This window comes from Dermacentor andersoni, chromosome 1 (genome assembly GCF_023375885.2).
Source record: "Dermacentor andersoni chromosome 1, qqDerAnde1_hic_scaffold, whole genome shotgun sequence".
NCBI classification, from domain to species: Eukaryota; Metazoa; Arthropoda; class Arachnida; order Ixodida; family Ixodidae; genus Dermacentor; species Dermacentor andersoni.
The window spans coordinates 160294703-160312161 of NC_092814.1; the positions used below are offsets into that span (position 1 = coordinate 160294703).

Here is a 17459-nt window from a genome sequence, read left to right on the forward strand (position 1 = left end):
TTCCTTTCGAGGGTAGCGGTAAGCTACCGATAATGATTTTGTAATGCCTGCCGTATACGCTCCAACCAGATCTGCGCCTAACAAATTACATGTAATTACTTGTATTCTATTAAATTCATTAGTAATTTTGTAATTTAACATTGAATTTGTTTACGCGGTAACGTACACTGTAATATGATTACTTTTTTTCGGTAACCAATTACTTGTAACCACATACTTTATTGACGACACAAGCTGTAACAGGCGACGCAGCTTTGAGAACCGGAATCCGGCGGGAACTGCCGTACAACGCCCAAAATCGCGCCGCACAGCAGCTTCACGGATGCTCAGACAGGCAAACCTGGAAGCTCAGTATTTATTTTCTCATTTTAACACTCCGCCAGATGTTGGCCGACGAATTGAACCGGTGCTGGTATATCTTAATTAGCGACGACCACTTACGACATGAATGCCAGGAAATGAAATACGGCCCTATTTTCTTTTATTTTTACTTTTCATTGGACCAACTGGAAGCGTCTCTTTCAAATATCAGCAGCAATGAAGCGCAGCGTTTCATATAGGGCCCAGATGATCAGTAACCATATACGTTAGCAAGATCACTATATATATAGAGAAATACAAACGGGATGGGAAACTTAGGGCGGTTAACCGGAAGATATTCTTATTTGCTACCTTCCATAAGGGGAACTGAAAGGCGGAAAGAATAGGGGAGAGTAAAAGCAAATGCACGGAAAAAATAGAGTAGGTTGAGAACGTCCGTGAGATCTATAGTCTCTCTGATGGGTCACTCGAACGCAAAAATGTCCGTAGTACCTTAACCGACTTGTGGTGACACGACTGTATAGGCCAGAGTTCCAGGTCTGTCTGCTGCGAAAGTGGCCGGTCATTAAGACGGGCCAGAGCGGTCGCGAGTGACTGCCTGTGTGCATTGTCACGGGGGCAACGGCAAAGAACTTGTTCAATAGTTTTCTCGCTGCTGCAGTAGTCACATGCAGCACTGTCTTCCCTTTTGATGTGGAAAGCAAATTATTTTGTAAATGCGACGCCAAGCCACAGTGGGTAAAGTACCGTTGTTTCGGGTCGGGATACTCCAGGTGGAGGACGAAGTCGAAGACGGGGGTCCAGTCGATGCAGACGCGCGCGCTCGATACTAAGGGTGTACTACAACGATTGTGTGGCATCATTTTCAAGCACTTTCAGCTTCGCTGCTGCATGTGTTGACAACGGGATTGGTTGCTGCACGTTGTTTTCATGAGCAGATCGAGCCGCTTCATCGGCATATTCGTTACCCATTGCGCCATAGTGACTAGGCAGTCAATCAAATGTGACGTCGTGTCCTTGCTAGACGAGGCAATGTAGGAGTTCTCGGATTTCTAGAACTAGTTGTTCGTAGGGTCCACGGCGTAAGGCGGAAAGCAAGCAATTTATAGCTGCCTTGGAGTGACTGAAAACATTCCATTTTTGAGGTGGTTCGATCCTCATGAATTATGCGAAGTACGCTACGAGGAACAGCCAGCTTCGCGGTTGTCGATGCCGGCTGGCGTGATGTCTCGGACTTCAAGATGGTGACTTTCGCAGGAAAAATTACTCATCCTACAGAACCATCCACGGTGGTTGAACCATCTGTATACTGTATGGGCGTTGTATTTTTCGTACAGTAAGAGCAGCGAAAGTTGCTTGACAGCTGGTGATGAGAGTTGTGCCTTCGTTAGAATTCCTGGTACTGTACGTCAACCTTGTGACTGAGACAAGCACCAAGGGGGAAACAAAAATCTCGCTGCAGCTATGCAATCTGATGGAAGGTATACACAATAGGACAGCATCGTCTGACAAAAAGAGGGGCGATGTCGGTGTTCTGGCAGTAAGGCTAGATAGTAGAAATTGGTGCGCGAGCAAGGTGCCTGAGGTGTGCCTTGAGCTCTTCCATAATAATGTGAATCTTGGCTTGGTAGTCAAGCGCAATTCAAATGGTTTGTCTTGTTCATGTACATCGTGGTAACCTTAGATAAACCCTAAGCGCCTAGGCCTGGGCCCTTTGGATTGTACAGATGTTAGTTCTGCAAGTATTGGTCAGCACTGCCAAGTTGTACTTCATACACCCGAGAAACAGCTTCCAATACAGTTGCATCATCACATGTACTTAAGTACCCCATGTGTTTCCTCCAAGAAACATGAAAAGATGAGGGATGGCTGTCAGGCGCTTTTCAGGTAGGTCACATGGGGGCTCCGACGGAAGTCACTGTCGCTGATTACCCCCTAAAAATCTGTGCGCGCTGACATAAGACCTATTTTGTCTATCTATGGAGATGGCGTACGCAGTCATTGGTTTCCGGCTAAACGCGACAAATGCACATATTTCTGGGGAAATCCTTAGGGTACGTCATTATCAACGTCGCAGATTTTTTTAGCCTTCCACGCAGCTGAGGACGCGTCACACCAGATGTCCGGATGCAGAAGTCATCGGCATAGATTGACAACTTCACCGTATTTGGTAGGCGTATAAGCACAAGGCTGCAGAGTGTGGGGCTCAAAACCACCCTGCGGAAATCCACGGTGTGTGTAGTGTTGAGAAGTTGGGCCGTCTTCGGTATTCAAAAAGAGATATCACATAAGCAAATCATTGCGTCTGCAACGACAGAGTCGACTGCAGAGCCTAGCCATTTCCAGAGCTTCAATTATAGCCTCATGAACAACATTGTCATATGCTCCTTTGTTAACGAGGAACATAATGACAGATAATCGCTTATACTTCTTTTGATGTTCAACGTATGTAGCTAAATCGATGACGCTGTTAATGGAGCATCGGGGACGTTGAAAGCCAGCCATGGCGTCTAGGTAAACTTCGAAGCGTTCCAGATACCATTCAAGTCTAGCAAGGATCGTTCGTTCCATCACCTTCCCAATGCAACTAGCCATCGCGATTGAGCGGTACGAAGTAATCTCTAGAGGAGACTTGCCAGGCTTGAAGAGTGGTACCAGGTGACTGGTCTTCTATTCTCGAGGAACATTTCCATCCAGCCAGGACTCATTGAAGATGTGCAACAGTTCACATTGCACCTGTTCATGCAGGTGGCACAATATACGGTAAACTGTAACATCTGGGCCATGTGATGACGACTAGTTACATAAAGCGAGTGCCGCGTCGAGGGTCTGAGCGATGAACGGCATATCCAAGCGTGACTCTCGTGTCTCTCGAACGTAGTTAAATAAGGAGACTTGTGCCCGTTGGCTGGCCTGCAATCATCGCACAGAAATCTTCTACTACATCGAGGTCTTGTCGACGTTGGAAGAGAGCTAGGGCCTTGAATGGGATGAGTTTTTCGGGAACAGAACGTAGGCCTCTCACAGTTCTCCATATTTGAGATAGTGGTTTAAGGGGGTCAACGGACTTACAATATTTTGTACATCGCTCGGATCCCAGTTTATCTATGCGACTTTGTATCTTCTTATGAGTGCGCCGGTTTGTCCTTAGATCGTGAATAGACTTCGTGCATCGGTATCTTCGTTCAGCGCGACAACGAATCGCACAAAATCGCTGCAACTCCAGGTCGAACAGTGACTACTTCGGTGAGCACATGAGCCTGCGCACAGAGGTCTGCGCCGTTTCTTTAATAGCTTCTTGCAGTCCAGATGAGAGACCTTTCTGACAAGCGTCCTCCACTAGGTATTTAAATACAGCCCAATCAATTCTTCGTAGTGTGTAAAGCGGATGGGTGTTAGACATCCCGTCGATATTAAGTTAAGTGGGGATGCGATCGCTCCCATGTGTCTCAATGTCCTAAAACCAGTTAACACGTGTGGTAAAACGGCGTCCAGGCAGCCGCGGTACACTGCGCCTCGGAGAAATGTAGGACTAGCGTCATTCAACAGCAAGAGGCGATGATTGGACCAAATGAAGCCGATCTTCATCTCGCTCCGTTGACTTTTGAGGTTCTTCAAATGGTGTGACGGGTGTTAAAGTCCCCGGTCATAATCCAATGACCAGGATATGCTTTTTATGTCTTCTAGTATTTTGATGTCAAACGGGTTTGGTGGAGATAGGTACGCACCTATGAGTCTAAAGGTGAGCTCACTGCTTTTAGCGGTGAGGCACACATACTGACTGTTGTCATGAGGTTCCACAGGCTGGATGACGTAAGCTCACAGCGAATAAAGACGACGACCTTCCTACTTTCACTGTTGCTTGAGGACGTAATTGACTCGCAGCCAGATAGTCTGATTGGCTATGATAATTTTGGTTCGCAGATAACGATGATTGGAAATTGGTCACCATGTACAAACTGGCGAAAACGAGCAATGCGAGATCTTAGACCTCTGGCGTTCCACTGAATAATCGATGCTTCTCTGACCTCCTTACGAAATGACTGGTGATTGTCAGCCATGATTCACTCGAGAGTTACTAGGACTGGGCTCAGCGAGTCCAGCACTTGTAGTCCCCTTCGAGCGGATGGAGTTTCGATGCTGATTAACATTACCCTGATGACATCCATTATGGACTGCAGCATCGGAATGATTCGGCGTTAGCGTTGGCACATCATCAACAGAAGTTTGCTTCGATGGAGGCATCAAGCGTGTAGGCTCCTGGGAAGACTGGGGGCTCGGGAGCGGCGGCCAGTCTGCTACAGGGGAAGGCTTTTTCATTTGAGGCCTCCTTGTGATCTCGGGTCTGCTTGTACTTGAAGCCGATCTCGCTTGCACAATCCGTACATGAACTGCACCTTGCGTTGTACGCTTCCGTCGATGACACCGTCAAAGCCGGAATTAACAGAAGCTTCGCTATGAGATGAGCTGTCTCTAACCGTTTGTTTCAGAATAGCAAATTGTTTTTTTTTTGTTTTTGTTTTTGGGCAGTCTTTAGATGTGGCCTCATGGGAGCCATTAGAGTTGCCGCACCTAATATTTGTTGGGCGGCAGACGTCTGCAGTGTGCGACTCCGCGCACCGGGGGCACACTGTAGATCTAATTTGCACAGGCGGCCTTGACATGTCCGATACTGAAACACTTGTGGCATTGAAGCGGCTTAGGGACAAACAGTCGAACGACATGTCGGAAGTGAACGACTTTGACATGCGAAGAGATGGAGTAGCCCTTGAACATTATATTTACGCAGCAGCTATTTCCGAGGCGGCATACGTGCATTATGACCACTCTTTCATACGCCGGTTTAATCAGAATGGGCAGGTCTGAGCTCGTAACTGCCACATCAATGGTGTAGATTACGCCAGCAGTGAAGGTTCCTTCCATTGGTATAACCAGTCGCACTTCGATATTTACCAATTCTCTCATCGTAGCTTGCCTAGCGCATTTCCATGGGTCGTGTTGAAAGCAAGACATACTTTCGCGTGTTTAGTCAGGCCTCCTAATTTCATTTGACGCTATTCCCTCAAGGAAAACAGAGAGAGCTTGCCTGTTTAATCATCGAAGGCTGATGGGATAATCCATACATATGAAGAGGGTGGTGTGCCACCAGCGCTCACGCTTTGTTTGACGTGTTGATGTACTTCCAGCTGATTACATCTTGACGAGTCGCCTTTTGGCCTTTCGGTTCCTCACCGACACAAAGCTGTCATCCGATGAGTCATCGCATGTGACTGAGTAAACCTTAATGTCTCCGTTGGTGCTGGAACAAATGCCTCGCTTCCTTGAGGAGCTTGTCAAAGTGAACCTCTGGCCTGGCGGGATGGCAGGCTCCGCGTCCATGGTCGCGGGAGCATGAGCCGAGGAGTCTTCACTGCTGGTGGATTAGGTGCTCTGAGTCATTGGAGAGCTCGCCGTAGCAGGCTTCTGGCCTTGTGGGCCTACTGGAATATCCGCGTCCACAGCCGGAAATCGTGGAAAGTAGGACGAATTACAGCAAGAGTTCAGTATACGTTACAACAAGCGGGCACATTGAAGGAGCTTTGACTGTCGTCGCTAATGCCTTCAGAATAATAACTAGTGAGTATGATTGACTAAATTTTTTAAAGGCAATTGTTAGTAAATATAAGCAATGTCCTCTGCAGCAACAGCTGCACAGGACGCAATGAAAGTGCCAAGACAGCTGGTTGTATTTACTGTATCTATGCGGTGTTAATAAAGGTGTGGAGGAAAGTAACGTCAAAATAATCGATTATATTTAGTAATTCCTTAGTTTCGTGGGGCAGTAATTGGTGACTCTTATCAATTACATTTTTGAATGAAGTAATTGTAATTGCAGTGGGTTAGGTTTTTTGCACAACGGGCACAAGTCTGGCTCCGACTTATTTTTATTCTTCTTTAAGCATCCTTTTCATGGTCACAGTCTCCTGTGAGTAATTGACTTAAATAAATGTACTCATGCAAGGATTCTAGAGGCTGACTGCCGATCGCGAATTTTTGTCCTCTTCTCAGACTATTGAACATTACCTTTGTATTCTGCACAGTAATCTTCAACCCCACTCTTATGCTATCTCTGTTAAGGTCCTCAATCATTTGTTGTAACTCATCCCCATGTAGCGCTGCTGACAGGACAATGTAATCTGGGAACCGCAGGCTGCTGAGATATTCGTCATTGATTCTTACTCATAATCCTTCCCAGCCTAAATGCTTGAATACTTCTAAGCTTGCAGTGGGGATTGCATTGGAGACATTATGTCTCCTTAGATGATACCTTCCTCGATAGGTATTTTTCCGCTTTACTTGTGGAGAATTAAGATAGCTGTGGAGCCTCTATAGATATTTGCTAAGATAATCACATATGCTTTCTGCACTCCTTTATTACGCAATGACTTCATGATTGCTGGTATCTCTACTGAACCAAATGCCTTTTCACAATCTATAAAAGCTATGTACAGAGGTTGGTTGTGCTCCACAGATTTTCCAATTACCTTATTGTGGACATAGATGTGATCCATTGTAGAATACCCTTTCCTAAAGCCGGACTGTTCACTTGGTTGATTGAAGTCAGGTGTTGCCCTGATTCTATTAGAACTTACCTTAGTAAATATTTTATACAATACTGAAAGAAAGCTAATGGGTCTATTATTCTTCAGTTCTTTAACGTCTCCCTTCTTATGGATTAGTATAGTGTTGGCATTCTTCCAAATATCTGGTGCACTTGAAATCGTGAGGCATTGCGTTTAAAGGATTGCGAGTTTTTCAGGTATAATCTCCTTTCCATCTTTGATCAAATTGACTTTTATTCCATCTTCTCCTGCCATTTTTCCGCTGCGCGTGTTTTCCAAAGCGCTTCTTACCTTATCGCTAGTTACACATAGAGCTTCTGCATCTTCTTCGTCACTGCTGATGCCACTACTTACAATCAAGGTTGCGTGGCGGTTCCAGGTACTGCACAGATCAGTACAGAAGTCCTCTGCTGTCTTTACTATATCATCGAATTGCAGATGACATTGCCTTGCTTATCTTTCACTGCATACATCTCGCGCTTTCCTATTCCAAGTTTCATTTTCATTGATTTCACATACTACCCACAAGTTTTACTGCTTCTTCAATCTTTTCGACGCTATAATTTGGAATATCACTTATTGTGTATCAGCTTTGATAGTTCGCCGAATTTTGACTGATCTTTTGAGATAGACACTTTCATACTTTGTCGTTTATTTAGTAGGTCATTTGTTACTTGGGAGAGTTTATCTACGTGCTGCCTTGTTGCGTTAACTCCTACTTCAATTTGTGGTTCTGAAATCACTGCAACGCACCTGATACAATATTGGCACTATCTGCTGCGCCCATTCGAACAACAGAAAAAGTGCCCGCATTACCGATTTGGTCGCGAAAGTATATAGAGATATTAATTAGCTAACAAGGATGCCTTTTTAAAGTATATGCGGAATGCAAGACCACGTATGCTCCTAAGAGACCTGACTTCGCGAACAAACTGCTTATTTGTTCTTTACACTACTTTTATGATCTTAATAAAGTATGCATTATAATGTGCAGTGTAATGATAGAAACATTCTGTTGTGAATACCAGTGTGCAAACATTCTTTGATATTATTGGTGAGAATGCTATGCATTATTCGCAATCTATTCCAAAAAAATGACATTTGACTTTATTTGCTTCTGGCATTATTCTATTCGTATTTGATTTGACGCGCTTCTGGCACTATTCGTTTCCTATTCGATTCGGTCAAAAAACTACTATTCGCACACCCCTAAAACAAGTGACCCCATTATTGGTCAATCCCCCGGAAATGTACCACTCTATCAAAAGAGGTATAGAAGTGCTAAATTTGTTTAGCTGTGTGTCTCAAAACTGGTATTAGTACCAGAATTTATGATAAATGGACCCGCATTCATCACCGCTGTCCGTCAATTCCGTAAAGATGCCCTTAATAATGAACTGTATGCCTGTCCTGTCCCTGTCTTTCTTTGGTGGTCCTGCGAATAGCGCTTTCTGTCTTCATAAAGCAATCAATTGAAAAAAATAGACTTCGACTTTTCCTATAGAAGTTCGATTTATTGTGCGAGTAATGGCCTCTAGATATTCCACCTGGTGAGACGGAGTAGTGTTTTCTGTTCGAAGAAAAAGAGAAAGGAAAATTTTGGCAGAATTCATCTGCGATGACTACCCATGTATGAGAATAGCCGAAACACGTCATCTAATAGCCGTGTAGTGCCACCTGGCTGCTCTCTCCCGCTGCCCCCTGGACACGCTGCGCCACCTAGCGGCGCTCCCGCCATGTCCGGGCGTGGCCTCCGAGACGCATGGTGCACCTGTGCGGGCCGAATTAATACCTCCCTCCTACGGACGTTCGTGGCGCCGCGCGCTCCTGCGTGTGGCAGCTGTGCTTCAGGAACCGGTGTGGCGCGCGTTCAATTCCGGCCAACACCGGAGAAATTTTATTCTTATCTTTTCACTGAGAAGCGCTGTGAACGAGATTAGGCCCATGTTATTGTACGGCACTACCTTCGCGATCAGTCCATACATTTAGATTGCACCACTTTCGCGATCGGCCCACATTTTAAGACTGCATCAGCTTCGGGATCGGCCCATATTTCTGTTTGAATAGTTAGGTAGCCAGAAAGAAAACTGGCGGTACAATGATAAGAACGGTATTCACATTTCAAAAAAAGGGAGGTGCCCTACAACGCAACTTTTGGTGATATATTGGGAGGGGGGTCGTACTACCAGGTCAGGTTAAGGAAAGCTCGTTGCAAATTATTCAATCTAGCTCAGAACATATCGCGATAAATTTAGCTGAGAAAGATTTAGTACCGAACTCTCGTAAAGTAGTTGATGTCTGATGTAGGCACCACAGAGGGCTCAAAGTAGGCGTGACGGGTGCTACTGTGTCCCAGCTTGAGGTTTCCTTATTGAATTCCCCCCGGCATACCCAAAAGTGAAACCTTCTGCGATGGTGAGGTAACTTGTCCATTACTTTTGCGTAGTCCATCATAACTTTGAAGTCACTTAGGTTGTTATTTGCAAAGCCTTTAGCGCGCAAGAAAGATTCGCTAAAACAATAGCCGGTCGCTCATAATAGCGAATGACGACGACTTAAGTCCAGCCAATCACAAACAGCACTTACAAAAGAAGCGGTCGGCGAATCCTGCCGCTGGAATCCTACGTTAGTGATCTTATTTTCACAAAATCGACAAGTCAGAACATAAACACAGCGCTTCAGGCTTTAGTAGGCTGGTGGATTTGTGTGTGGCCGCCAATGATTGCTTTCTAACCACACAAATATCGCCCTACTACGTACACGTTGTAACGTATGCTTCCAGTTCGAACTGTATGTGAGGTTGGAAAACATTTCTGCCTGTGATTATAGCCAACGTCATAGCGGCGCCCAAAAGGTTCGAGTAAAAGTGCAATCAAATTGAAGACACGGATTACTACCTTGAAAAGATCAAGCTCAAATGCGGAATGTAGAGAATTAGGGCATGACACAGAGATCTCAAAGCGTCTTCATAGTTACCTAAAACCTTGCCCAAAAGGTCACCAGTAAGAGCTTTTTCTTTCTCTTCTCGCACGGTTCCAGCGCAAGTCATGCACGAGACCAGAACCCAATCAAAGCAGCAACGCCGACCGAACAACCGAGTGAAACCGGCTTCGGAGAGCAGGTAACTGAATGGCGCGGGTACGGCATGGACACTTGTAACGTGTGTGTGTGAGCCCTAAGACACGAAATGCAGCATTCCAGGGAAATAGCCGCCAGCCTAGGGAGACTCTATTGGGAGGCCGAACAACGACTGCCAATATGGGAGAGTTTGGCCGAGACTTATAAAACCAGGCGGTCCGTAGCCGCTCGAAGTCAGTTGCAAGAGCTCCTAGACGTTGGAAACATGCTCAGTCAGGTAACCACGCTTCTGAAGCGCTGTAGTTCGATTTACTCGGAGATTTGGATTACTGTACAAATGGTCGTGACCGCAACGTCTAGCTCTTTTTGTGATATTTTTGGGGTATTTAATCGTCTTCCTATATCCTTATTCGCTAAAGAAGATCTTAAGTCTTTTGCCAAAAGTAACGCCTTCTTTTGTCTGCTCAGACGTTTTGTCGTTTTCATCAGAGGGACAAGGCACGGACAGAGCGGTGGTTATAGAATCCAAGCAGCACATTGTGGTTGCCGTGCTTCTTTCAGTTGTGCTACTTTGTTTTTACAGAGAACAACATGTTTTGCTAATGAGTGTTGTTTTTGTGTGATGCTCGTGAACGTGTGAATAGTCTATGCGGTTATTCCATAATTATCAGTAGTTAATCGGCGACAGAGCCAAAGTGGTGCGCTGTTAATTAATTTTGATCTGGGGTCAGCGTAACTTTTTATCGTTTACTCTTTTATTGTAAACCATCCCATCTGCTATATGCGTCAAGCTCAATTTCCAGTCCATTTTTGTAAACACCCAGAACATGTACCCGCCAGGTGAGTTTAATGTAACAGCTAGCTTAATGTCCATACGGTCGCCAGTTGCAGTCATAAGTCAGGAGTCAAACGCTGTTTAAAGGGTAAAAGCTTATTACACTTGACGTGAAGTTCTCGTCAGCAAAGCTGCACGTGCGCTACCCTGGTTTAATGTTAAGTAGGCGCGGACACTTGCAATATGACAAACCCCCTTCAAAAATTTGAAATACGGCATGATGCGACGAATGCAGATGACAACGCAAAAGAAAAAAAAAATGCTGAGCAAGCTTTTGTCGCCTGACAAATGCAACATTTTTGGGCTGTTGATGGCTGTTAAGATGAAGTTGGCTAGAAAGGAACTGTGCATATCTTTTCTTTACGCTGCTCGTTGAACGACTTATGTGATTTCGGTTTCCATACAAGCTGCCATGACCTGCGCGCATAATTCGTTCGCTTACGCAATGACGTTGCGTCGCAGAGTCGCATATACGCATACAGGGTGTTCCACGTATCTTGAGCCATAGATTAAAAATATGCAAATGCCACGAAGCTAGATCAAACCAAGGTAATGTTGTTTGCCGTCGCTTGGAGATACTCAGATTATTTTTTGCATTCCGCAGAATTACACAATTAGTCCTAATCAATTCATCAACCTCTCAATTATTATAGCTAGATGAAAAGTGTCAATGAGAAAATTGTAGAGCAACATGAACAATTCCCAATGCAGCTCTCTGTTCTTCAATACGTGCTACATAATAGTGTTTTGCCGAGCGTGAAACAAGCCGCAAATACACGCAAAATTGCCGCGCGACTGGCCGCTTGAGGCATTTTGCGCGTATTTGCAGGCTTCTTTCACGCTCGGCAAAACACTTTTATGTAGTACGTATTGAGCAACAGAAAGCTGTTTCGGGAGTTTTTCATGTTGGTCTACAATCTTCTGATTTACGCGTTTTTTTTTAAGTATAATAATTGAGAAGTTGATTAATTAATTGTGACTCATTCTGAGTATCTCCAAGCGACGGCAAACAACACTACCTTGGCTCTGTCCAGCTACGTAGAATCTGCATATTTGTAAAATTTCGCTCAAGTTAAGCGAAACACTCTGTATAGACTTGTGCTCTCCGAATCACTGCGAGTGATCGAATTCAATATTTGGCCGACTTCGCGTTTATTTGTGAAAACGGAAGCACTCATCGGCACGGAGGCGCAGTTTCCGCCTCATAATTATGGGTCTTCCGTGCTGTAGACCGTGGCGCTCCTCGTTTCGCGAACACTTTTACCAGTCTACACGCGTGTCTGCCTGAGCGCTCCAGCGGAAAGTGATTGTGCTTGTATAGTGACAAACATTGGTCGTGGTGCTTATTTTGGGGGCTTCCAGGTAGTCGTCTTCTTAGGCGTCACAGCCGTCGCTTTTGGGGGCTACGCTGGAGGACACCATGGCGGATCGAGCAGAACATACAGAAAACAAGATGTAAGTGCTGCGACCGTGAAAGCGCTTCATGTTACGGTAGATGAGTCTAAAGTTTTACTCACATAAACGTCTTATTGGCGCTTATCTCGTTTCTGATATTTGCGTGATATTTGATACTGCGTGATAGTTGTCGACCTGAAGGCACATTTCCTGTGCGGCACATCTGTACACATTTAAGCTTCACTTCCAAATTAGTAAACATTCCTGTTTCTGGCATACGCAAACCACGGGCCCTATAACGTAAAACTATTCCAATATGTGTTCAGTCCAATATCCTGACGTCAAATTTGCGTAACCGCCGACGCAAGCATCGGGCGGTCACCCGCAGAGTTGTCTGAACAAACCAATTAAATGCTCTCCTCATTCATAGGAGGTCACTTTTGTTTGCTTGAAAAACGAATAAAATTGCCTACAATGAGCGGCTTGTCTTATCTAATTGGCTGACAAGAGGTGAGGAGCACGCTCAAGTGCAGAGGGATTCGATGGGGCCGAGCCACTGCACTGAAAATTGATAACCGGATGAAAAGGGTGGTGCCGGCGTCTTCGATTGGTCCGCTTTCCCTTACTTAGATTGCAGTGGCTGGTGGAAAATTACGGCGGCATGCAACGGAAGCTTAAGAATGACGCTAAAGCAATGCTCAGCAAAGAAGAGATTGCAGAACGAGGTTGTAAACGTGCCGAAAGTGCTCTAAAATGTTACACGGCCACGCAAACTGTTTTATTATACACAAATAAATCCATGCTATTCGGCAGGTACGAGTAATGAGTGCTTGAGCGATTAGCAGCAGCCATCTTCTATTCCTTTCGCATCGGGGCAGCCTGCGGCTATTCAAAAGAAAGTTCAGTTTTGTTCGGCATATTAATGCATCTTTAACGCGTACACGTCACTTTGATGCGGTGAGCTTTTGCGGTTTTGTGACGTCGCGTGACAGGCAGGTGAAGCGGGTGCAGCCCGAAAACGTTTGACCAATAGTGGAGGGCTAATGGCGATGTTAGGCAATGTAGGCAATGTTATTCGTTTTTCAAGCAAACAAAAGTGACCTCCTATGAACGAGGAGAGCGTTTGATTGGTCTGTTGAGACAACCCTGCGGGTGACCGCCCGATGCTTGCGTCGGCGGTTACGCAAATTTGACGTCAGGAGATTGGAATAAAAACATAGTGGAATAGTTTTACGTTATAGGGCCCCTGCTTATTTAGAAAAGTTAAACAAAAAGAAAACAATCTTACAGACTGGTGCGCTTGAAGGCCTGTGCATAAGGCTTTTTGGCAAGCAACGGCAGTAAGGCTAGCTGTTCGGGCACTGGTTAATTTAGTTTCAGAGGCTGTTTTATAGGCTGGAATCCCTTAAGCTTCGTGTATTCGGCATTTATTTCATTGACGTTAGCGCCTGGCTTCGCAGTGAGCTGTCGTGAACAGTCGTCAGCTTTTTTCAGCTTCTCGTCCACTCTCTCGAAAATATTAAGTTCTGACACAAAACAGACGCCGGGTGGAACAGGAGCGCTTGGCACTTTCTTTGTTTCGTCCTTGTTCTATGCGTTTATCTTGCGCAAGTATTATTTTTAAGAATCATGTCCAATGAGAATACTTTCATCTTTGTATCCTTGGCGCACATTTGCCTTTAAAATCTTTCCCACCAGGACTACGGACACTACCGGTTCGGCTACGACATCGTCAACGGCTACGGCGCCGTCAACGGCCGCCACGAAGCAGGACACGCGTACGGCCCCGTGCACGGTTCCTACTACCTCGGCGACATCGACGGCCGCCACCGGCAGGTGCACTACGTGGCCGACAAGCTCGGGTTCCGCGCTGTCGTCAAGACCAACGAGCCTGGAACTAAGACCAGCCTCCCCGCCGCTGCGCCCTACTTGAGTGCCCACGGCAAAAGTGTTCCGGCCTACGGGCATGGTGGATACGGTGGATATGGATACGGCGGTCACGGCTACGGCGGTTACGGATACGGTGGCTATGGATACGGCGGACACGGTTACTACGGATAAGCCCGTTACCTGGAAAACATCGTAATCGCAAGCGAAGAACTTGCACCTTTTCAACAATTCCCTGCATGCTACTGTCCCTACTTTGGAAAGTTTCTGTGCCACGCAAAGTAAAATAAATTGTTTGAATATCGAGTCTGTGTTGAAATTGCAAGAAAACAAACTCCTATGCGTGTGGCGAGATAGAGGCCAGTGTTGTGCTGTGTAAACAGTTTGCGGTGAGCATAGCGTACGTTTTTATTGTTATTATTAATCACGTAAATAATGCAAGCATCAGAAACAGAAAAAGTGGGCTACCAGTTGCCTCCTAAAAGGGTCATCACGCCCACCAGCTTGCAGCGGAAGAAAAAGAGATACAGAAAAGAAGAGGATAAAAGAAGAAATAAACAGCGAGGAATTAACAAGCACACCCCACAGTCACACGCAGAGAATCAGCGTTACAGACGAGAGCCTAGATTCGTGGTTGACAATAATTCCAGTACTAATTGTCCGAGCGTTATACATAGTTGAGGACCGACCTTTCGGAAACAAGATATCATTAAGCACAGTTCGTGCAAGATGTAGCTGTTGAAAGGGGCACTAAAGAGAAAAATGGTTTCTTCTGTATTAGTAAACCACCCTTCCACAAGGCCAGATACACCACTTTTGGCACGAGAAAACGCTTGGTAGGCCAGAAAAGAGGTAAAAATGAAAGGCGGGTGGCAACGCCGCCTTAAAGTTCACGCCCCACCCCACCATGGCGTCATGGATTTCAACGGTATCTGTTAGGGTCTAGGTAATTATTCAGCGGTAAAGATCGACTACATTGTGTTCTAAAGGAGCCAAAAAGGCTGGATGTGGCAAGTTTCGGGATTTCTTACTGAGCCAACGCTGCCAAAATGAGATAAATTACTTTGACATCCGTGACGTCATACTGAAGTGCGGGCGTGCGGGTTTTGGAGCGTAAATATTTAAAAAAATATGAAACTTTGACCTTCATTTTCTCTTCTAATAACCAACCTGTCATTGCGAAATTACCAACAAGAGAGTTTTCAAACACTTTTTAATCAGCCTAGGCTGATTTATTGTTTCGCTTTAGTTCCCCTTAAAACTTGCTCGGCAGCACATCACGGCATCTGCGGAAAGTTGAACACTTTAACACGAAGTGCTCAAGCATTTCTTTGGAGTGTCCGAAAGCAAGCGAGCCGCCAAATTGCCTCGCACCGAATTGCATGGGCATTTTACGCCGCTTGAAATACTTGCATAAAAAATGAGACGCCTAAATAGAACTAACAAAAGTAAGCACGTGTGATTCAATACGACCTTGAGTGTCGAAGGCCGTTGACTCGAGGTGGTTTGGGATTTATCTTTGCGCCACAACTTCGGCGTCATTAGGTTGTTTTTCAGAATTCGCAATCTGTCTGGCCAAAGAACAAGAACGAGGGCCCCACATCAACGTGTTGTTTGGCCGCTATCTTTCCCATTATGCCACGGTACTAGTGGATTTTAAAAAAAAAGGTTCTAAGGTTACGTTTCTATAAGTTTTGACCTCGTTCGTCAAAACTTGCACTAGTTAGGACAGCTGCGCGTTGAAATTTACAACTCGATGTAGTATAACGGAATACGTTTTCATTTACGCAAATAAAGGCGTTTTTACTATTATAACAAAATAAAAAAGATGCCGTTGCTTTCATTCAGTAAATTCAGTTTACTTCTGCGACCTAAACATTACATCAACTGTATCGCATCCACCAGTCTTGCAGTACATCCAGTATCTTGGGGCTAAATAAAAATAAACTGATGCCAATACCTCGGCCCGCACCATACAAACAGCATGCGGTTTAAGTAAGCAACACGAATCAGTGATTTAGCAATGTCACAATGTGTAATTGGAGGCCTAAAAAAATGCACATATGAAAACTAGAACAGCCGCTCAAGTTGTTTTCACTTCACTGCGCCCAGACAAGCGTCGCACACCCCGCTGCTGAGAACGCCACGGTCCACTGCACCACTCGCCGACTGCTCGTAACGCTGGAGCGCGCGGCGCTCGCACTCCCCCCCCCCCCCCCCCCCTCCACGGTCGTTCTTGTCACCGTTTGGGCCGCGAAAGAATCGACGCGCACCCTGCGTAAACCTTGCATCATTATGTGGAAGCAGCAGATACTGCTCTTAATCGAGGCTGTACTAAAGCGCACCGTTCTGCTCATGTAACAAGGATATGGCGTCAACAGCTATTTCGTGGTATGTCCTATACGAAATAATAAACAGCCGCTCGCACAATAGACGCTAGTTTTCAGAAACTCTGGAGGCCCATGCCTCCTACCAAGAGGCTCGGACAGAGGCCTTAGTTCCTTTGGGACGAATAACTGTTATTTCTCTCTGGGTTCGTGACTGACAAAAAGTCGCGTTTTCATAGTTAGTCCAGCGTGAATTGCAATAACTTCCAGCTGCGAATAGCACTCGCTATGCTCGGAAAGGCAGCATTAGCGCTACACGTTTGCCACATTTGACTAACGACCATTTATCTCGCTGGCCATGCCATGCCTTGTGGCATGCTATGTTATCCTAACCACTTTTGTGACAGGAAATTCTGATGAAACGTGGTGGCTGGTCGCAGCAACATACGACACATGGTGCGCTTGAAGATGGCTCTTGTTTTGGCCCTAACGTTATCTAACATGTAATTCAGCAAAGTGCGATGTTGAGCAAATTCGTTCATGCTTGCAAAGGAATACTAGCGCAAGGATAACTAAGCGGAAAGAGAGAACAGCTTATCGATGAAAAACGGAACAGGTTCGCACTTGCCCTTTCATTGTGATTCGTGCGGCTGGGTGCCGCACTTTGGCGACAGGAGCCTACTATATATAAGAGCCGTGATTCATCATCAGCCTATTTTTATGTACACTACCGGACGCAGGCCTCTCGTTGCCATCTCCAATTACCTCTGTCCTGCGCCAGCTGATTCCAACTTGCGGCTGCGAATTTCCTAATTTCATCACCCCACCTAGTTTACTACCGCCCTCGACTGCGCTTCCCTTCTCTTGGCACACATTCTGTAACTATAATGGTCCACCAGTTATCCATCCTCCGCATTACATGACCTACCCAGCTCCGTCTTTTTCTCTTGATGCCAATTAGAATATCGGCTATCCCCGTTTGCTGCCTGCTCCATGTCACTCTCATCCTTTCTC

General features: G+C 45.6%; 1 protein-coding gene and 1 long non-coding RNA gene across 2 annotated transcripts in view; one reads left to right on the plus strand and one right to left on the minus strand.

The window, feature by feature from the left end:
• Nucleotides 1-17459, minus strand: part of LOC140215262 (uncharacterized) — a 167258-nt gene that overhangs the window by 93246 nt on the left and 56553 nt on the right. The gene's annotated exons all lie outside the window — the stretch shown is intronic.
• LOC129380068 (adult-specific rigid cuticular protein 15.7-like) lies at nucleotides 10267-14382 on the plus strand. Its single transcript, XM_050195012.2, has 3 exons — nucleotides 10267-10278; nucleotides 12199-12291; nucleotides 13930-14382. Exons 1-3 carry the CDS (start codon nucleotides 10267-10269, stop codon nucleotides 14290-14292), a joined length of 468 nt encoding a protein of 155 aa, XP_050050969.1. The 3' UTR covers nucleotides 14293-14382.

Excerpts from the sequence above, each read along its gene's own strand:
- LOC129380068 (XM_050195012.2), top strand. Across the intron at positions 12,292-13,929 it reads GAACATACAGAAAACAAGAT|GACTACGGACACTACCGGTT; the intron begins GTAAGTGCTGCG and ends CTTTCCCACCAG.